Source organism: Mirounga angustirostris, unplaced genomic scaffold (assembly GCF_029215605.1).
Source record: "Mirounga angustirostris isolate CCGP_5_RB_7025 unplaced genomic scaffold, mMirAng1.0.hap1 SCAF_3, whole genome shotgun sequence".
Taxonomy (NCBI): domain Eukaryota; kingdom Metazoa; phylum Chordata; class Mammalia; order Carnivora; family Phocidae; genus Mirounga; species Mirounga angustirostris.
Window position 1 is genome coordinate 43,393,738 of NW_026991711.1, and position 22,374 is coordinate 43,416,111.

Genomic DNA, 22,374 nt, shown 5'->3' on the forward strand with positions numbered 1-22,374 from the left:
TTGCACTTTTCACTGCTGAAGAAAGGGTCATACTTAATTTGCCCCATCACAGGAAGAAGAAAACCTGTATATGGATTGCTACACATCCTGTGTGTCCTATGTCTCTTCTTCTTGCTAATCTTGTCATATATCTTTTCACTAAAATACACTTTAGCTCTAAGTCCATCTAGTGAATCACTAACCATGAGGATGGACTTGGGGACCTCTGAAGCAGAGCATTCTAAATACTAAATAAATTTGTATTTGAGTTTAAATCTAATAAAGCTACTTGAGTAATGTATTAGAGCTTGGAGGACAGGCAAAATTAAATGAGTAAAAGACAATTTCCACATAAACAATTTTGAAAACGGGTTTAAGAGTGCTTCTGGCAGAATACCTGGAAGCCTTAGAAGCTCCCCTGATGGACCTTCCACCAGAGACCATGATTTGGTTCAAAACTATTCAGGTCTACTGCTGAGAAATAAAATCAAATTTCTTTCTGGACTCTAATACTAGTTTCATGAAGGTGTATTTTTTTTTAAAGTAGGCTCCATGCCCAATGTGGGACTTGAACTCACGGCCCTGAGATCAAGAGTCACATGCTCTACCAACTGAGCCAGCCAGGCCGCCATGAAAGTTATTAAAATAGCTAAACTTAGATCATCACAATACATTTACATTTAAAAGTCTCATAAAAGTAGAAGAAGCATATGGCACTGTTAGGTATGGAGAAGTTCCCTCAACAAACTCCTGACCCTTGTCAGGGTGGGCATTTGCTGATGGGAACTGCCTAAAACTGGGACTATGCATCCAAGTCTCCCTTTTATCTTGGTAAAACCATATAACTATTTCTTAATAGAACATGAATGGAAATGGTGTGGCACATCCAGGTCTGATGTTCTAAGAAGGAGATTTCCTCCATCGCCTCCTGACTTGTCACCTGCATAGAAGCCGAAGACTCCAAGATCATAGAGTCCGGCAAAACCAAAAATAGAAATAGACCATTCTTTGAACTATCTCACAGGACATCCAGCTGACTACAAACATTCACGTTGTGCTTCTACAGGAATAAGAAATAAATGCTCATTGTTTGAAGATTCTAAAATCTGGGTGTTTTTTTTTTTATAGTCGTTGTATCCACATATCCATATATTATCCACAGGAAGATCTCAGGATATAGAAAAATAACTGTTGTACAAACTCCTTCTATTTGACCTCAACAAACAAATACACCTTGACAAAGTTTTATTTCCAGAAGATCCTGTTACCTGTGGATAAATCACCACCTTGACAAGACAATAATGACAGCACTCTTTATGGTGATCAAATTCTCTAAAGGGTAAAATGCTGTGCAGTTCAGTCCCAGATCAGAGCTGCTTTTAAAGAATCTGAGGCCAAACAAGAATATCCAATGTTTAATCTAAATTCTTCCATAAACATTTAAGGGGGTTTTACAATAGACCCACTATAACTCTTAGACAGTCCCGATGCCTCACCTAATAACTAGCCCCACACAATCTCTAAAAGTTCATTCTTCCCTCATTTAGAACATCTCTAAAAGTTCAGTCTCTCTCATGTTCTCTTGGTATTCTGTTCTCAGTATCTTGATTCCTTCATTCCCCGCCCCCCACTCATGTACCAAACTGTGGGCCATATCAGCAGAAATGTGAACCCCTTGAGCATTACAATTTAAAAAAAGACATCTGTTATACAGAATATATTATTATTCTGCAACAGATTTTTATTCATGCAATGAATTATATTTAATTCGCCAAACTGACATATATTTATTTTATTTCCGTATTTCCACAACAGGAATTTTAGTCATTTCTAGGACTCTTCTGAAGAGTTTGAAAAGCAAGAACTGTCTCTATCTATAAATGCCACAAAATATATTAATAATATATGAGATTATATAAGTTTCAGTATATTCTTAGTCTTTTTTTGGCAATGTTTTTGCCACAACTATCTGCTAATTAGCAGTACAATATTATTTTGACTACTATTATACATAGTAGTCCACTATGAGTTCAACTCAACATATCAACTCATTGAATTACTAATATGATATGGTCAGAGTTTTATTTATTTTGTTTGTTGAAAGCATACAATATTTAATTTTGTATTTGCAGCTAAATACTAATGATATGAATGTATTTCTTACCTGATAACACTTCTACCAGGTAAAATTATTTTTATTAGTTGGAATTTTAATTTAATGACTATCAATGATTTATTTTTTTATTTGAATATAGTTGACACACAATGTTACATTAGTTTTGAGATGTACAACATTGTAATTAGACAAATGTATACACTATCCTCATTACAAGTGTACCTACCATCTGTATTAATGATGTTTTAAAAATCATCACTAAGGGATTTTTTAATTATAGTTCCAAAGGGACAAAATGGGCAATATTCAGACTGGGTTGACTTTTGTGAATATGTAAATCTATGAAAGCTTCAGAATGACAATTCTAGAATAATGTTAAATTTATCTATAGCAGAGTTGAAATTGTGCCAGAGATGTTTCAGAATCCCCTTTTGCTTTTCTTTCCAGCATCCCTTCCAGTATCTGAAAAATATGTAGGATAGAATAAATAACCCTTTAAGAATTTTTCTTCTATTCGAAACAAAGAAAATTATCTTAACAGGCCTTAGAAAATGTAATTCTTTTTACACTTACTCTCCGCTTTTATAATATCTAAACGAGAAAGAGAATACACACTTTACAGCAGCAAAGATTAGGTATTCGGAGATTTGAGTTTCCAGGATAAATTCTAGGTTGGAAGGTCCAAGAACTCCCAATTTTTAAAACAATATATTAAAAGATTTTCTAGAATTTAGGTGAAATATGCAGTGTAAATTTCTAAATAAAATCAAACCACCCTATGGTGATTTATATAGCTCTGAATGATACATTTGGATTACTACTGTTTTTAATGTAGAGCCAACCTTCCAGAAGCTTTATAATAACTACTAGCAGTTAGTTTTATTCTGTTGCATTATTAATCCTTCCACTTTCTTCTAAATTATTATTATAATCCCTATACAAACTCTGCTTTTCTCTTTGTGTAACAAAATCAAGTTCTGCATTCCAAAATGAGCACTTGTCAGGTCAGGCAGAATAATTGGTGTTGTTCCCCATTTTTGATCTTTGTTACCAGAGTGAATCCAGAAATAGTTGGTTTAACACTGTACCATATATACCACAGGGCCCTTTCCATGAGTCATCATGATTTGGGAATAATTTGCACGGAAAACACAAAAAGTAGTATGTAGAGGGTAACTGATTTATCATTTAGCGTATTGTCACACAAAATGACTAGATTGAATGTGGAGTGGGGAAGAAATCTAGCCCAACACTAAGCCAACGCATAATAGCGAGGCCTAGTTTTTGTGTGTGGAATGGGTTCATTTCTTTAAGAGTCAATATGCTCCTTCTCCATCCGGGAAGGAATTTGTAAGATCTTTAAAATAATTTTCTTCAAGAACTGTACTGGAAAACCCAAGAAATTGTCACACTCCCAAGTCAGGTTGACTATGGTATTAATGTTTATAGAAAAATACTCGAGAGTGACACAATAAAACCTAGAGCAGTGAAAACATAGAGATGGTACCTAATTAGTTGAATAAATCAGAAATAGGTGATGGATAAATTAGGTAATAAGTGAATTCATGATTGGGAATGTGAATGGATAATGTGGTCTATTTAGTAACTCACCTAGTAAGGAGGTGGCAGCATCTTAAAATGACTTTTCTGAGCAAGCAAGAGATGCCTGAATAAAAGGGAAGAATTACTTCACTCTTCCCTAAGTCATCCATGTTGTTTAACCAAACTGAGTTATTTTTAACACTCATTCAGCATTAAAAATAAAAAATGGAGAGAGTCCAGTTTAAATGGAAGCAGAACACAAAAGAGAAGCAGCTTAAACTATGAGTGGCCAACTCCTCTGAGTGCTTTTTACAAGGCAACCTAGTTAATTTCCTTCAGTGAAAACAGTGCAGGGGACTTAATGTTACATACCTCGGCTGGACCATAACTTTCTGCTGATGTACCTTCCATTTGCAATTGCTTTTATTTTTAAGGGGTAAGTGATGGAGTGGAACTCTATCTTAAGACAATATGTGAACAGACAAAATGAGCACAAAAGCAGCCCCATGCCCAGGCAAAGGTTTGGTACTTTTAGAAAGATTTTTGACAACCACATTACTGCCTATTTGGGCAGAGCTTGAGCCTTCTAGTTGCTTTTGCCTACAGTGGAGCTTGCTTCCTATTGGTTTATGCAAAGCTAAAACTAGTTCTTAGAAGGAGGATTCTTAATTAATATTGGCTATATGCTTTACCTTACTTAAAGAGGATAAGATAATAATATTTAAAAATGTTCTTTGTATGCCAGTCTCATGATCCAGAAAATAAATTTCTTATATATAATAAATTCTTCACCAAGACATCCTTGATTTAACTTCTGATTCCTCCTTCTCAGGGTGAAAACAATCACGGTAACAGGATTTTAGGATATACACAAACTAACAGATGTTCTTTTACCTCATCTCTCAAGCAAGGTGTCATAAACACGACTCTTTAAAATATTCTAGCACAGATTTGATAAAATTATTGTTATTTATAAGTAAATTAGTTGTGCCCCTTATAAGATCCCTCAATTTGCTTACATTTTAAACTACAGTCTCACTATACTGATTCTTTATAATTTAGAGAGGACTGAACCTCAGATTTTTGTAAACATTTTCTATGCCAAGACAAACCTCTCACATAGGATTTCTTATTGAACAAACTACAGGTTCACAGATTTTTTTCAGGAGCAAGTATTTACTGGACCAAGAAGCTAAGATTTTGATGCCTTGTAACATGGGAGAAGAACTGTCCTAGTATCGGGCAATACAGAAAGAGGAAAATGTTTGGCCTAAGTTCTCAGTCATCGGTCCAAAGTCAAATACTAGTGAATGAAACAATAAAGTCAGGATGTTTTCTTTCCCAAACTGACCATGCACTAAGTGAAACATTCATGAAAATAAGAAAATGTTGCACTCAAAAACAATATATTTGTATATCTACATGTGTACCTGTATTCACGGGAGAAAAAGAATTAACCTCCATACACATTTATAAGAACTAATTTTCAAGTTCATTTATCTTTAAAATACAATCTTTGTAAAACTCCATCAGTACATTCTCTATTTACACACATACTGTACAATGCATGCACTGACAATACTAAAACCAAGTAAGAAACAAAACAGAAATTACGCATTGCTTTCCAAAAGTCGTACATTTTTTCCGTTCTTAAGGACAAAACATACCTTTGACAGGTCCCATATAAACATCACCACAACTTAAAGACAAGTAAACCTGGAAATGGCTTTATACTGCTTCTGCAAGCCAAACCCAATTTGCTAATGAGTTTTGTGTAGCCAAAGCAACATTTCTGTGTTTTTGTGGTTCAGCTGGGTTTGTTATTATTGAATTGAACGTTTTTGGTGGAGCTGGAGAAGGTCCCTGTTCTTTCATGTTTGCTGAGGGCAACACCATTCCATTCTCAAAAACCAGGCCCCATTACCTGTCTGAATTGGAAGATACTTGATTTTGTTACTGCTGTTTTGTATTAAGGTAATCAGACCTATAAGGCACAGCCTTTCAAACGCAGAACAGAAAATAGGTGAGCAGAGGAGTCAAGGATGTTTCAGTTGAAGAACATGGCACAATAATGACTAGAGTTCTGATGTGTAGAATTGCTAAATCAAAAAATGTAAGTTAAAGTCAGATTACAGAATATTTTAAAGCATAACTACATCATTGGGATTAATGCCCAGTATCAGTAGAAATTTATCAACCAATCTTATACAACTTGATTAAAGTCTTGCTTTAGAAAATCAGTTCTTAACTAGTTAGGACATAGGATTAATTGAAACGGAGAGTGGAAAGGTAAGGAGAGTATGTAACACTGTTATTAATAAAAAGATATGAATATGAAAAATAGTTCTAAGGATATTTTGGCCAAGAAAGAAGAAAATTTAAAAAAAGGAAAAGTTCTGGGATGCCCGGGTGTCTGCCTTCTGCTCACATCATGATCCCAGGGTCCTGCTGAGCGGAGAGCCTGCTTCTCCCTCTCCCTCTGCCTGCTGCTCCCCCTGCTTGTGTTCTGTCAAATATATAAATAAAATCTTTTAAAAAATAAAATAAACTTAAAAAAAAGGAAAAAAGTCGATAAGATATAGAACATATATGACTAGGAGAATGTTCTTAATTGTAATAGAGCAGGTAGGACTAGAGATCATTATTATAAAATATGAATTTTGGTTTTCTTTTTTTTGGTTTTTTTTTTTCTGATGCTTTTCATTATCACAGAACACACCACTTGCAATGTGTGCGAAGAGGAAATGAGGGGTGGAGGGAGAGAGGTCAAAATGGGAAAGGCTGCGTGGTCATTTCACTTCTTCTCTTTCTTCTTGTCCTTCTCATTCATAGCCAGGATCATCATGAGCTTTCTGAAGAGAGTAATGAAATCTAAGAAGAGGTCAACGCAGTGCCAGATATAATCCTTATCTCCATTTTCAGCCTTTTCAATAATGAGTTGAGTATCAAAAAGGACAAAGCCACACATGACCACCAGCCCCACATACAGGTTTGCCTGGAAAAGCCAAATGGATCCAAAGAAAAGTTTCCCCAGGGAAGACAAGAGCATCAGGCTCATGGCTGACATCAAGACACCTCCCAGAAAGAGGTAGCTCCGGCGCCTGGCATACAGGGCGCTCAAGGTGAAGCAGGTGAAGATCATTGCTGTGCCCATGAAGGCTGTGCAAAGAATGCTGGGGTTGATGGCAATGCACAGCTCCAGAGCAGGGCCTAGGCCAACTCCTGTAAGGAAAGCAAATCCAGCAAGAAGTCCCAGTCTTTTTTGCTCAGTTTCATGGCTATGAGGTGTTGTCATCAGCCAAATCATCAACCCCAGGGAGCCCAAGGCAGAGAGCAGGCCAGCCTGAAGGAAATGAGTGACCACGTGGACACAGGCCCCCGCGGCCGCCACAAACATACAGAGGGCAAAATTGGCATAGACCTTCTTCAGGTGCTGCTGTGTCAAGGGGGTTATGTGGGAAAATTTTAAGAGTGCATCGAAGTTGATCTTCCGATCAAATATGTTCATGATGCCAGAGTCTGTGGGACACAGCCTCCGCTCGGCCTCCCAGGAGCCTACACAGCTCTCCTAACACCGGATGTGCTTCTCTGAATTTTGTTTTAAATGTGTTAAGTATGATCTCACTATTTAATATCTGAGAAGAAATGCTTAATATGCAGGTGGAAATATAAAATTCATTATTTATATAATCCTAAAAAGTTATGTAAAAATTGAGTAAGTTAACAAGTCTATTTTTACACCACAGAGTCATAGCCATGGATGTTCAAAAAAAGAGAGAAAGAAATCAATGAAATTCTTAAAAATAAAAACATGAAATTGTAGGTTTGATGAAAATACCTCTATGCAAAAAAAAGTATGGCTATTTCTCTATTTCACTGACCCCATATTTCCCACCCTGAGTTTAACAACATAACATACCCTGGAAAATATTTTTCTGATACGCTGGAAAAATGTATAAACCATCAAAAATCATTATGAAAGTAGTTCTTAAACAATCTGATCATATGAATTTGAATAGTTCATACTTATCTTTACCACCAAAGCATATTGAGGGCTTGACCCAAGATGTGGCCTAATGCTATGGTTTCTAGTTTTTCACCCAAAAATTCCTCAGAGATTTTTGAGAGGGTATGGTTCTGAGAAACACATGCAACATGTTCATATCCAGCTTCCATGTTGTCTGTAAATTTCCTGAAGTTTATTCATGGACCCAAGTTTTACAATCACTAACTTAAGGTAAGCTTCCCAATATGCAAACCCTATTTTCCCTTTCCATTGAAATTTGAATTGCTAAGCATCACCAACCTCCTGCTCATTTTTTTGCAAACTCAACTCTACACATTAAATTTTCAAAACTTTTAAGAAGTTTAAAATTTTGAATTATGAGGGAAATTCAAAACAAATTTCCCTCTCACTGTAACATCCCAAACTAGGCCGTTTATTGTTTACAAGTAGCTAAATAACCTTTAAAAAAAGAAACTGAGTGCCCTGATCTCCACAAATTACTACTTTTCAATTATTTTTTAAAAACAAAATTTTCAGGGCGCCTGGGTGGCTCAGTCGTTAAGCATCTGCCTTCGGTTCAGGTCATGATCCCAGAGTCCTGGGATCGAGTCCCGCATCGGGCTCCCTGCTCGGCAGGAAGCCTGCTTCTCCCTCTCCCATTACCCCGCTTGTGTTCCTGCTCTCACTGTCTCTCTCTCTGTCAAATAAATAAATAAAATCTTTAAAAAAAAATAAAAAATAAAAAAAATAAATAAAAACAAAATTTTCATAACTTTGATACAATATTCAAACACCATTTAACATTTCTTGGAGACTGCCAGTGACGTCAGGGAGGTCAGTGAAACGGGGGCGTAGAAATTGATATGGCCCACCCCCCTCCCCGACCCCAAACATCAATTTGAACAACTCTCTGTGCAAGAATGCAGGAAAACAGTTTCACAAGGGCCAAGGGTTACAGGTAGGGATTACAGCACCTGGTGAAGCACAGAACTAAGAAAAGAGGCTGTGGAGAGGATAGGAAAGACCGATTCACACTGCCCCCTTCACCCCTCCCCCAAGCCCGGGCAGCCCAGCGCTGAGACAGAGACACTTCTCCCGTGGGAGAAGACTAGTGTGAACACCTGACTGCAACACGGAACCCGTCTGCCTCAGTGGGCCCTCGAGGCTTCCGTGCACTCAGGCCCCTGGCTCCGGAGTCCAGCACCTGCCGCACCAGCCACCCCCAAGCGGCGCCTTTGCAGCTCCCTGCAGGCTCCCATGAGCCTTGAGCGCCTGTCTACCCCAGAGGCTCCCAAGGCTCCAGGAGGCTTCCACGGGAGGGCTCAGGAGGTTCCCTGAACGGGCCGCAGACTTACCCGTACTTGGAAGCGCCAGCAACTTCAGACGCAGCCAGTGTCACCAGGCTCCTGGCTAGCTCCGGTGACCCTGGGCCCCCAGCACATCCCCCTGCCAGCTCGCTCCTCCAGCCCCACGAGCCTCCTGGCACACCTGGCAGCCACCTCTACCAGAGGTTGCTGGCCGGAAGCTGTGGGTCCTGGCCCGCCCCCTCCGCCCGCCCCCTACTGCCCCAGCCCCCAGGCGGCCCACCACCTGTCCTCAGGCAGCGCAGGAGGCGCCGAGCTGTTTCTGAGGCCTCCAGCTCTCAGCAGCCTCCGTCAGACGGAGGCCCCAGGCTCACCCCAGTGCCTGCAGGCCGCTGAGACCCTCGTGCACTAATGGTGGTAAAGTAAACTGGTGCAGCCACTATATAAAACAGTACGGAGGTTCCTCAAAAAATTAAAAATAACTACCATATGGTCTGGAATTCCATTTTTGGGTATTTTTCCAAAGCCAATGAAGTCGCTGTATGGAAAGGTACCTGCACCCTCCCACCTTGTTCACTTCAGCATAATTTACAAAAGCCAAGACAGGGAAAGAGCCTAAGTGTCCATGAGGGATGAATGAATAAAGACGTGATATATACATACAATGGAATATTATTCAGCAATAAAAAAAATGAAATGTGCCGTTTGCAACAATGTGGATGAAACTTGATGGGATTATGCTAAGTGAAAATTAGGTCAGACAGAAAAAGACAAATACTGAATGTTTTCACTCATATGTGGAATCTAAAAAAAAGCTGAACTCAAAGAAATAAAGAGTAGAATGACGACTGTCAGGGGCGCTGGGTCATGGGGGAGATACTGGTCAAAGGGTACAAACTTCCACTTACTAGATGAATAAGTTGTGGGGATCTAATGTACAGCATGGTGACTGTAATTACCAATCTGTATTATGTACTTGAAAGTTGTTGAGAGGAACAACTTGACAGTAAAAGTTATCATGACAAAAAATGGTAATTATGTGAGGGAATGCAAGTACTAACTAAGCGATTATGGTAATCATTTCACAATATATACATGTATCGAGTCATCACTTTGTGCACTTTATTTTTTTTGAGAGCGTGGGGGAGGAGGAAGCGGGAGAGAGAGAATCTTAAGCAGACACCCCGCTGAGCGCAGAGCCCCATGTGGGACGAGATCTCATGACCCTGAGATCATGTCGTCGTGAGCCGAAATCGAGTCAGACCCTTAACCCTCCAAGCCACACAAGTGCCCCTACTTTGTATACTTTACACTTACATGTTATTTGTCAATAATATCTTCATGATGGTGGGGAAATAATTTTAAAAAAATAAAGGCACGTACTGAATGGAGCACTGGGTATTATACACAAACAATGAATCGTGGAACATTACAACAAAAACTAATGATGTAATGTATGGTGATTAACATAACATAATAAAAAATTAATTAATTAATTAAGAAAAGCATGGCCCTCATTAATGTTTGCAACGTATTTGCGTTTTTTTAACTAATTTGCCTTTATAACAGCAATGTATACAAGAGACTGTTTCCTCACAGGTATAACAGCTGTGTGTATTAGTAAGCTTTTACACAGCATAACCTGATAAACACTTCTTGGGGATATCTGCATATGTTTTAATAACAAATACTTGAAACTGAATTATTTTTTACATCTGCTAGCGAAGAGTGTTACAATTGGCTAACAAGTGATAAGGTATCAAATTTATTTTCCTTCTTTCATTACATTGCTAAATCTTTCTACTTGTATTTCAAAATATTAATCTTTCATGTCTAGAATGTGTTGGAATTTTTGGTGTACTTTAATTGAAATAGTTGTACTCAATCTTTACCTGCATATTCAGCCTTCCATTGTAACTGCCTGTTTTGAAATTCAAAATGATGCTGTTAAAATAAATACGAATTTGATTTTCTATTTTTCCTTTTTTTCAAAATTGTCAATTAATTTAAAAAATTAACCATAAATTTAATAATCAGCCTTATGTTGATTGTACTATGAATTATCATCTTCTGTTTTCTAAAGTTGAAGCATTTCTGCCTAGGCTTGGTTTCCAAAACAGGACCACCTCAACCACATGATTCTATTTTCCTCTCTTAACTTTCTTCTATTTTTATATACAGGAAATTTATGCTTAAGACAAAAACGATTAACAAAAAATTTGTTTTAATTATCTACACTAGAGAGTGATTATATCTTATTCGATTGCGTTCATGCTTGAGGATGAAAGGATCGAGTATTAAGCTCAGTCTTTTCCTGAAATGCTGCTCTGGGAGTAATTATCCCACCTGTTTAGGAAGTGAACTGAGGTAACTTTGATTGTTTTGGTCTTTTATTTCTGTTCCAGTTTTGCCCCACCCAATTCAATATAGCTTTAAGTTGTACTCTTATTTCTAATGGAGCCATTGTTCCTTAATACCCTAGAATCTGTCTGATTTCATTTCCCTGCACATACAAAACTGCAATTCTTTAATTTTACCTTATTTCTTCACTTATACCTGTATCTATATTTTAACTCAAAACTATACTAATGGACTTTCTGAGTAAGGTCATCATTGCACACTATTTATCCTATCTTTTTTCTATAATAAGTTCAAATACAAATAGGACCAATAGTAGTGATTTTAAGATTGCTTCTATGTGAAATTGTTTAAATGTTATGGATAAAAAGCTTGTACCTGCCTTTCCACATGCTCCTGCGATAGATTTTCCATACTCTAATTACTAAATAATGAGACTTCAGTTTCCCCAGAATTCCCAAATTAGTCCAGAATGCTCTAGAGAACTCTCTGTGCAGGAGATCACCACATCGTTTGTCTCTGGACTTGGGTCAGATCATAGTGAATGGTGTAGAAAAGGACCTTGCTGCCTTAAACAGAGCAGCTGACTGATACTTGTGGCTGATTGTTTTAAAAGCCTAGAAACATCAAGAAAAAGATAAACAGAAACATGTCCCTTAGAAATTCTCACTTGCTTGTATCTTTCTAGCATACCTTCACAGTAAATTTAAATTGTGTAAAATTAAAAATAAAGCAAACTGTTGACCATGCTAATTTCGTATGAAGATCAAATGTTAAAACAATATTCTTTTTAGGGGCGCCTGGGTGGCCTCATTTGGTTAACTGGCTGCCTTTGGCTCAGGTCATGATCTCAGGGTCCTGGGATTGAGCCCCATATCAGGCTCTCTGCTCAGTGGGAGTTTACTTCTTCCTCTCCCTCTGCTGCTCCCCCTGCTTGTGCTCTCTCATTCGAGCTCCCTCTCTCAAATAAATGAATAAAATCTTAAAAAAAATTCTTTTTAAATTTTAGGTAAAAGGAATGAAAGAGGAATAATAAAACTCTAAAGCTATATTGTCTAACATGGTAGATACATTTCACATGTGAATATCTCAATATAAAATTTTAATTAATTAAAATCAAATAAATTTTAAAAATCACTTTGGCCGCACTAGCCATATTTCAAGTGTTCAACAGACACATGTATTTCCATTTTCACATAAATTTATATTGGGCAGTGCTGTTAAAGGATAAAGAATTACGTTCTAATTTAAAGTTTACTTTATATTGGAAAAAAATTCCATATATATTTACTTTATATATGGAAAAATTCTATGCGCCTTTAAATGCATAGAAACACCTTGGTTAGGGCGCCTGGGTGGCTCAGTTGGTTAGGCGACTGCCTTCAGCTCAGGTCATGATCCCAGGGTCCTGGGATCGAGTCCTGCATCGGGCTCCCTGCTCTGCGGGGAGCCTGCTTCTCCCTCTCCCACTCCCCCTGCTTGTGTTTCCTCTCTCGCTGTGTCTCTCTCTGTCAAATAAATAAATAAAATCTTTAAAAAATAAAAAAATAAAAAAATAAAAAGAAACACCTTGGTTATATATTTGCTCCCAAACTTGGAAACCTGCATGAATGCCTTTGAACAATCAAGGACAGAGATAATGATCAGATACATCAAGATAAACCTGTTACAAAACCTGGCTTATTTTGCACTAATAAATTTCCACTTTTATGTAATATTTGATTTAACGATGATAAATTACTTCTCCCACAGTACCTCTGCAAAAATCCCTATCTGCAAAACTGTAAGTTGCAAATTTCCTCTTTCCTTTTTGAAAACATGGAGGAAAAATAACAAATGATATGTCAAAACCAAATGTCATATCCACAAACTAAACTTTTTTTTCATAACTACTAAGAAAAGTATAATTACTTTGTTCTGCTACAGTTCTCTATAGAAAAACGTAGGAGAGAAAGACATTTCCTTCTCCCGACCCCACACCCACCCCAGGGTTCTTCTAGCTCATTTAGGAATTAAAGTGTTCTGAGACAGATGAAGAAGGAAAAAAAAAGTTTCATTACATGCACACAGGGGCCCAATAATGAAATTGAGACCCAAAGAAATGACCAAAGCAGGCAGTTTTTATACATTTTTAGACAAAGAGACAATAAATTTGTGGTGAATTGGCAGGATAAAGAAAACAAGTGTTTGGGAGCTTTAATTAGTAAGGAATTCTAAGCAGAACAGAGGCTGTAGTAATGGATTAAAAAAAAATTGGTTTGTTTCTACAGCTTTCTCCACTTTATTTTTAAAGATTTTATTTATTTGAGAGAGAATGAGATAGAAAGAGAACATGAGAGGGGGGAGGGTCAGAGGGAGAAGCAGACTCCCCCCTGAGCAGGGAGCCCCAGCGGGACTCGATCCTGGGACTCCAGGATCATGACCTGAGCCGAAGGCAGTTTGCTTAACCAACTGAGCCACCCAGGTGCCCCAGCTTTCTCCCCTTTAAAGTCCCTATCTCTACTGATAAGGATGTCTTTTTACTTTTTAGTACAGGGAAGGTATTTTTCATATGGGGGATTTTTTTCCTGCTTTTAGGGGAATAGAGGAAGGTCTGAGTGTCCTTGTACCAGTTGTTTCCCAAGTAGATTCAATTCACAATAATTAATATGCCATTGTGGTACTTTTGGGGGCAGCCTGCCCTGGGTCCCTACAAATAGAAAGACAGAAAGAAATTTCACTTTTTAGTTTTATATTTAGAAATGTAAATCCACATTAAATTGCAAGTAAATTACTTTAAAACCTAGCTATCTTTGAGACCATAAATTACAGTTTACTTTTTAAACCTACAGAAAAGAATTTGTAAACTGCAACAAATAGAGTAGAACATGGTACCGATAAGCAGCAGTTAATATAAACCTTAAAAAAGAGAGCATTTAGACTGAACTATTTAACTATCATTCTCCACAATAAAGCAAGAAAATAATCCGTGTCCTCAATACCACTACACGCATGCATGTGTGCACACACATATTTAATAAACTATTATAATTTCAAATTATTAAATGGGGTATGGGACTGAGCTTTGTCCTTAAACCAGATTTTCATGAAAAATTAATAAGTAGTTGTTAAAATACATAAATTTGCATTTCTTCTTAAACATAATTTTCCTTTCTGTTGGTAGTGAAATTTTTCAGAAATTATGGGTTGGTTTCTTCTCTCTTCTTGTGTTGTTTTGTTAGGTTTTTTTTTTTGCCTTCTTCTACTTTTAAATACCTAAGATCATATTACATTATAATATCTAGGAATAAAACTAAAACTTAGAAATAATAGAAAGTATAGCACATTTATGCAAATAGAATTACCTCACTAGTATTTTGAAAATATACCATTACTTTTTAATAACATATTATAAATTTACATTTTCTAAATTAATGTGATTAATATTATTTTAAGTAATAGAATGAAATCTAGCATTTCTAGCAATTTTAATAATTATATATACAAATAATAACGAGTATACATGATGGAGGGAATGAAGTACAGGACCAGACATGATTTTCATCAAATATAATTGTTGCATGCCAAATTGTGGTAACAAATTTGTGAGAGTCACATAGTGCCAACTACTATGAAAGAATATAATGTAATGTCATTTGCTTTGTAAATTAATCAATTTCATCATTCTTAAAGTTATTTTCCAGACAACAGCATCCCTTCCACTTAAAAATTTAGTTACTCAATAGGTCTTTCTTCCATTTGTGAATATAACTATTTGCAATCCTTTAGATATCCACATGTGTCCCATTCTTAGCAATGTTTCTAATTTAATGTATTTAAATCTATATTTTAATGAATAGCCTTATTATTTTTATTTTCAAATTAAGTAACTATAATTAGTGTTAATCTTTTTAACTCAGAAAAGTAGATTAGCTATTTGTAGCTCACAAAACAAACGATGATCACAAGTAAAAGTACAAAAGTCCCTTTTTATTCTGGATATGATGCAATAAAATGCATATTCATCCATATATAAATAACATCAGTGGTTTCTATTTCTATAGACAACTTACACTCCAATTATCTACTGAAGTGCTATTTATCCTCATTGGGTGAATGAGTATTTAGATTTGGTTTTGGATACTCAATACAATTTGAACTCTTGGCAAATTTAAGCAATATTTTTGAAAATATGAATTATATGTGCATATTGAATTGTACTATTGATTGAATAATCTTGAGTTTTCCTTTTTTTAAAGATTTTATTTATTTATTTGAGAGAGAGGAGTGAGCAAGAGAAAGAGAGAAACTGAGAGAGAAGGAGCAGGAGGAGGGGCAAAGGGAGAGGGCAAAGCAGACTCCCGGCTGAGCAGGGAGCCAGATGTGAGGCTCCATCCCAGGACTCCAGGATCATGACCTGAGCTGAAGGCAGACGCTTAACCAACTGAGCCACTCAGGTGCCCCTTGAGTTTTCTAAAATATTATAATTTTCAAAAGTCATAAAGTGTCAGTTGTCTCCTTTAAGACACCTATCACATATTTACTATTTCTAGTAGTATTTTAACTAAAATATTATAGGTGTCAAATTTGAAATTCTTACAGTTAGGTGTTTAGGAAGCAAAATAATGTAGTTTTTCCTTTACATGAAAAATGTTCCTTGTAAGATACTTAACTAACTAAATAAAACATGCTATTTTCTACATATGTTTTGTCCTTATATTCACTCAATTTAGTAATAAGATAAGTAATTACTGAGGATGCATGACCCTATAAAATGATGAAAATAATCCATCTTTTAAATTTGTGAAATTTGTCTTTATTTTTGGTTTACAAAAGAACTATAAAATATGCCTTTTTTGCATTATATGAGTTAATTGGAGAAATATACATTATATTGCTGGATAAATACTCAAATCATTCCAAAAACCTAGAATACAGCAATGTTAATGCTTAATCTAATAAAGGTATGTATCAGATAAACACAGAAGTCTGATTTATTCTTAAATCAAAAAGTTTAGTAGGCCAATAAGGCTGACATTAATTGAGGGCATATTGTGTGCAGTGTCCAGTACTTCTTTATGTTTTAACTCACAGTGAGTCTTCTCTTACTTTATAGAAAAAGATACTGAGGCTTAGAAAGGTTTAGCAACATATCCAAATTCACACTGCAAATAAGTGGCGGGGCAGGGGATAGAATTCATTAAGTCTAACACAAGGGACCACACTTGTCATTACTATAATACTGCTTTTTAAAAGAGCTTTTAGCATCTTTGTAGTTGTTTTACAATCAACACAAATTAATCCATCAGTTCTCTTGGACAGAAGCCAGTTTGGGACAAGGAATCAGGCAAAATGGGCAAATGTGACATAAGAGGTAGAAAAGGGGGACAAATTTCAAGTGGAAAGGACATGGGAATTGGAATTTCAGAGTACAGATTATATGTATATCCTATTTTTTCTAAGGAGAGTCATAAATTTCAGAACTCAAAATTTAGTTTCATTACATTAGGAGAGAACAGAGTTCTCATGATTGGTCCTCACCATTCTCTTTTCTCCAAAATGTGACCTATCTTATCACTAAAGTGGTTGCTTGTGTTGTAACCATTATTTTCTGGTTTCTGTTCTGGGAACATGGTAGGAGTGTACTTCCCTGTTCCTTTGAAGTTACAGGACATGAGATCAGAAACAACACATACAACTTTGTTTGTTACAGCAGCCGAACTCAGCCTATCCTGAGTGATATACTCTCAAAGTGCCATAGGATGTCTGAGAAATGAATGTCTATCTTATGCAGAAATTTGGTTGTAAAATTTTAAGGAGGATTTTATTATTAATAAATCTAAAATGAATTTCATAACAATTACAAGAGGCAGTTTTTCCAAAAATTGACTTTAAAAGTGGGTTGTAAAATAACAAGAACAGTAAAAACTTATTTCTAATTAACTTCATATTTCTACAGCTGAAAATGTCTGTAGATATAAATCTTGATAGATCTCCTAATCAGAAGGTATATCCCAAAACAAATTTAGGAGGGAGAAAAGATGTTATCCTCCATTAGTAATGATACTTATATTATAGATCTCCTCTTAATTCTAAGTAATTCTAGAGTGACCATCTCCCATTGTTAGTTAAAACAGTCTCTTTTTTAAAAAAAAATATCTATGTGTTTCCCCATTTGACTGATGTTAACTAGGCAGAAAAGACAAAGAGGAGAAGGGGATGAATCTTCTATGACGATTAAATGAATGGGTGAGAGTGGGAACCAGGTTTCTTATTATTGGAGTGGTAGACAACAAGGAGAGGAAGCTATATTGATCCAGTTGGAAATGAATTATACTTGAAGACGTCAGTAAGAACTTTTGTTTAACTTAACATAAATATAGATGACTACATACAGAAATAGGAAGGAAGTCACTACTTCCTTCCAAATAATAAAATATGGAAGGGATGGGTGAGTGTAACTTTACAGTGGAGAACCTGGTAGGTGATCAAGGTCAACATCAATCATCATAAATCATGTTAATAGAATGATATAATGTGATGGAAATGGCACATTATGCCTGTGTTCTTCCTCCAAAAAACCTGTAAACACCTGAGAAATCCCAGTAGATGGACATCCTGCAAGGTATCTCAAGATCATCAAAACTCTCAAGGTCATCAAAAATGAAGAAAGTCTGAAAAACTGTCAGACCTATGAGGACCCTAATGGAACATGATGACTAAATATAATGTAGTATCCCGGATGGGATTCTGCAATAGAAAAAGGAAAAAATGGATATAAAGCAAGAGAATCTCAATAAAGTATAGATTTTAGTTAATGATAATTTATCAAAATTGGTTCATTAATTATAATAAAGGTATCATATTAATGTAAGATGTTAATAATAGGAGCGATGGGGCACTGGGTATATGAGAACATTCAACAAAATATGCTTAATTTTTCTAGAAAGCTAAAACTCTTCTTAGAAATAAAGTGTATTCATATTTAAAAGGGAAACCTTGTGCTCTAATGAAACCATGAAACCATCTAACCCAGGATAAGAGATTGATTGTTAGCATTTTATATTTTAACTGGTCTTGCATTTTTGTTTCATAAGAAGCAAAATTATGACCATATTGACTACCTACAGTTGAAACTATTTTTGATTCTCTACTTCTGATACATACAAGCTTTCCCTGACTAATCTGAGAACTACACTGCTATATAGAGTAATGGTCATATGATGAAATAAACCCCATGTGCCAAAAAAACTGATTGTTAAAAATTAACTTTCGGAAAACTATCCCTTTTCTGGGAGTTGTTGACTATCCATACCCTAAGTATCACTTGGCAAACTCATATTTTCTCATTTATATGGCAAGGTGAAATTCCTTTATGTAATCAAAAAATTTCACTGCACTTTGAAGACCACATTGTATTTTTAATCTCTTAAAAATTTTCTAGAATAAATGCAGTCATATTTTCAGTTTGAATTTTAATTTATTCTTTGTGAAGGATGCATGAACCTCTTTTTGAAGTGTTAATGATAATCTGATAAGTAAATGTAATGGGCTCCACCAATTTCCTAGGAATTGAATTTTAAAATGTCAACCAATTAAAAAATGGGAGTGTGAATAATCCTGTTTAAAGAAATTCTCTTACAGTGTAAGTACCCTAACTCTTTGTGTCATCCTATTAAAATAATTCACCTTGTTATTAAAACAGAAAGAGCCTGATCCTATAGCAAGTAAACTATCTCAATTACCATGTGCATATTGGATCAACTTTCAAGGCCTCAGGATCTCATGTTATATTGCAGGATGAGTTAATTCATTTCACTTAAGTAAATATTTTATTCAAAAAATCCAGGTTATTTCTTGGAAAATTGTGTCTAACATTTTATTTGTTTTCTCCTTTGATTTCTATCTCTCACCTGAATAAATGTCTGTTTCACTATTTTATTTTTACAGTATTACTATGATTAGTCATTATTCCGTTGAATGAAACAAATATATTAAAGGATAGCCTAGAATAAGTCCATAGTCTCCACCTGGAGGTTTTGTTGTATAAGCCTTTGAATTTGCTTTTCCTATTTTTAAATAGTCTTAATACACAAGATTCTTCATTTTGTAAATACCCACAATTTTATCCTTACTGTATTCTGTTTAATCTTGTATGCATATTATTCCTTTTGGCTCCATTAATTTTTTAAATTAAAAAACACCAAATTTAGTATTGAATATTCTATAAGAAGAATGCTTTTACAGTCCTGTCCTCCTTCTTCACTCTTTTGCTTCTCAGGATCCTCCCTGCCTCTTGTTTGCTTCCTTTCTGCCGAAATGCTCATTATAGGGGCAGGAATGGGAGTAATAAATTATAGAAATACAAAGGATATAAAAAAGTGGTTTTTTAAATTCCTTAATTCCTCTTTTCAAAAAACTAAATGGCAGAATAGAAATGTGTTAGAAAGATAAGCCAAAACCCTAAAAGCAATCAGAAGACATTTTTAGCTTCTTTTTTTTTTTTAAGATTTTATTTATTTATTTGACAGAGAGGGACACAGCGAGAGAGGGAACACAAGCAGGGGGAGTGGGAGAAGGAGAAGCAGGCTTCCAGCCGAGCGGGGAGCCCGATGTGGGGCTCGATCCCAGGACCCTGGGACCATGACCTGAGCCAAAGGCAGACGCTTAACGACTGAGCCACCCAGGCACCCCTTAGCTTCTTGATATTAAGAAAAGAAAAAGGATAAATGAACATAAAGGAAAGCAACTTGTGAATTATATGTCTATAACATTCAATAGATTATATAAAAATATAAAAATTAAGGTATTAGCCTCATATATGTTTAGTTCCCGTCAGGAACAAAATGTCAAAGAATTGTAACCGGGCAAAAGAGATTGCTGCATCCTTTAGGTGGCATCTGGGGATTGTTCAGTGCATCGTGCATCCTCTGGGCATTTTCTAATTCTGTAGGGGTATTTTTTTTTTTAAGATTTTATTTATTTGACAGATAGAGACACAACGAGAGAGGGAACAGAAGCAGGGGCAGTGGGAGAGGGAGAAGCAGGCTTCCCTCTGAGCAAGGAGCCTGATGCGGGGACTTGGGGCTCGATCCCAGGATCCTGGGATCATGACCTGAGCCGAAGGCAGACACTTAACGACTGAGCCACCCAGGTGCCCCTATTTCTGATTGATTTGGATCGACTAGTCCATTCTATAACTCTGTAAGAATAGAAATTAATTTATGGAAAACTGATTGTCATGCAAAGGTTTTCACCAATGGCAATGCAAATTAATTTTGCCCAGTAGAGAAGATAAACCTTTGAAGGCCAAATTCTCTTGGAATTGCTTTTAACCCTTTACTATAATACTTCATTAAAAAATGCAGTCAGTAAAATATTTTGACACATGTTCACTTAACATGTGTATGAGTCACGTCTTTACATGTTTGGTAAGATGAAATTCCTAACTGAAAGAGATTGACAATAAAGGATACTATTCTCCCTTCAACAGAAGAAGAGAAGATGAAGTAGAATTTGTGATCTCTTATCGTATATGACTATTTGGCATTCAAATTCCCTATATCACCGTCAAACCTTCTAGAGCAATGTTTTTGATTTTGTATATGCTCTGCGAAACTCGTCTTCAAAAATATGGAAGCCCAAACACTGCTCTGCCTGGAGCTGGTGAGGATCCCTCTGAGCCACTTCTCAGTGGGGACTCCCTGAGGGACTTCTTATGTAGCTTAAAGGAAAAGCCACAATAGACACTGTGCTTCAGCCCAGGGCAGGTGAGGAGGAAAGTTAAAATCTTAGCAAGTTCTGAAGCGATTGAAAAGTGAGAGCATATATACAACTGGAGAATGAGAGGGTCGCTGCTATCAGACCCATCTAAGAATTTTCTTCAAAGATGCTATCATCTCAATTGCAATATTTATCATATGATAAAATAAATACCTCTTTTTAATATTTCTCCCTCACATTTTAAACACATACTCAACTGGGAGACAACATCAAATTTGTTTCCAGAGGATCAATGTTGTTCAAACTATTAGAGCATAATGTTTATTTTATCTTCAAAAACTTTTTGAGAATTGTTTAAAACCTTAAACTCTCTTGACAGTAATATAATACTTTAGAGCTGTGCTTTCATTTAGAAAGTGTGGCAAAAAATGCAATTTGTCACTTCAATCAAGACATTTCTTTCACTGTGATGTGTAAATATTTCTGAATAGGCATCACTGAAAGCCTTTGCAAATAAAGCTGTCTTGTGTTTTTGGTGACATATTTAAAGCTTTGAATATGATCAAAAAGACTACAAAACTGACTCAAATAAAATACACATAAAACTTTAAAAGAATCCTGAATCAGAAGGCATGATCTAAAATAAGGAAACTAGTAATAAGTATAAGCTAATGGAAAACATAAAGTATCCAAAAGTCAGATTAATTGTCTGTATAGATTGCATTGAGAAGTAGAGTGGAAATATGCTAATACAGATATTGGCATTTAAAATAAAGAGTCATTTTCTTAATATCTGAAACGTTTTATCTAAATAGGTGAAGTAATGGAAACTTACAGTAGATTCAGAGTCCAAGACAGAATATAAGTAACCTTTAGCATAATGGGCTTACACACATCTCTTTCTGTAAGTATCAATGGCATTTTTTTCTTTATCTATAAATTTTCATTTGATTCTGCCTCTTTTTCTGATATATGCTGTTAATACTTGCAAAAGAACTTACCTACGCAGGTTTTAGACAACTTCAGTTTAACTCTATCACATCTTCAGAATGATAACATGCCCACTTACAAGTAGACAGCACTTTTTTTTTGGAAAGGCACATTCTTATTTTTCACTAACAGAAAAAAAAAAAATGTTGCATTTTCTCCATCATGCACAAGGGCAATATTACCACAGCAAAGGAAATGGCTCCTAATGTTCACATAATTTCTCTCTATCCAGGTGCAAGAGTATCCCATTCTCCTCAGAGTTTCTGATTGGCTTAAACAAAGCGGAAAAAAATCAAGGTGATGCATTACTTGGACAGAAAATTTCATATATATTGTGAGGACAGAGAAATAGAGTGAGGCCACATTTTGAGTAACAT

General features: G+C 35.9%; 1 protein-coding gene and 1 non-coding gene across 2 annotated transcripts; both read right to left on the reverse strand.

Annotated features, from left to right (window-relative positions):
* Positions 1–532: 532 nt before the first annotated feature.
* TRNAK-CUU (transfer RNA lysine (anticodon CUU)) lies at positions 533–605 on the reverse strand. The gene has a single exon. It is a non-coding gene; the product is annotated as a tRNA-Lys (tRNA).
* A 5,710-nt stretch (positions 606–6,315) lies between these two features.
* On the reverse strand, positions 6,316–7,219 carry LOC123838617 (bax inhibitor 1-like). The gene has a single exon (XM_045867540.3). The coding sequence runs from the start codon at positions 7,143–7,145 to the stop codon at positions 6,432–6,434; it is 714 nt and encodes a 237-aa protein (XP_045723496.1). The 5' UTR covers positions 7,146–7,219; the 3' UTR covers positions 6,316–6,431.
* Positions 7,220–22,374: the final 15,155 nt, after the last annotated feature.

What these genes read in the sequence shown, in the direction of transcription:
- LOC123838617 (XM_045867540.3), bottom strand. Translation starts at nt 7,145, where the DNA reads ATGAACATATTTGATCGGAAGATCAACTTCGATGCACTCTTAAAATTT.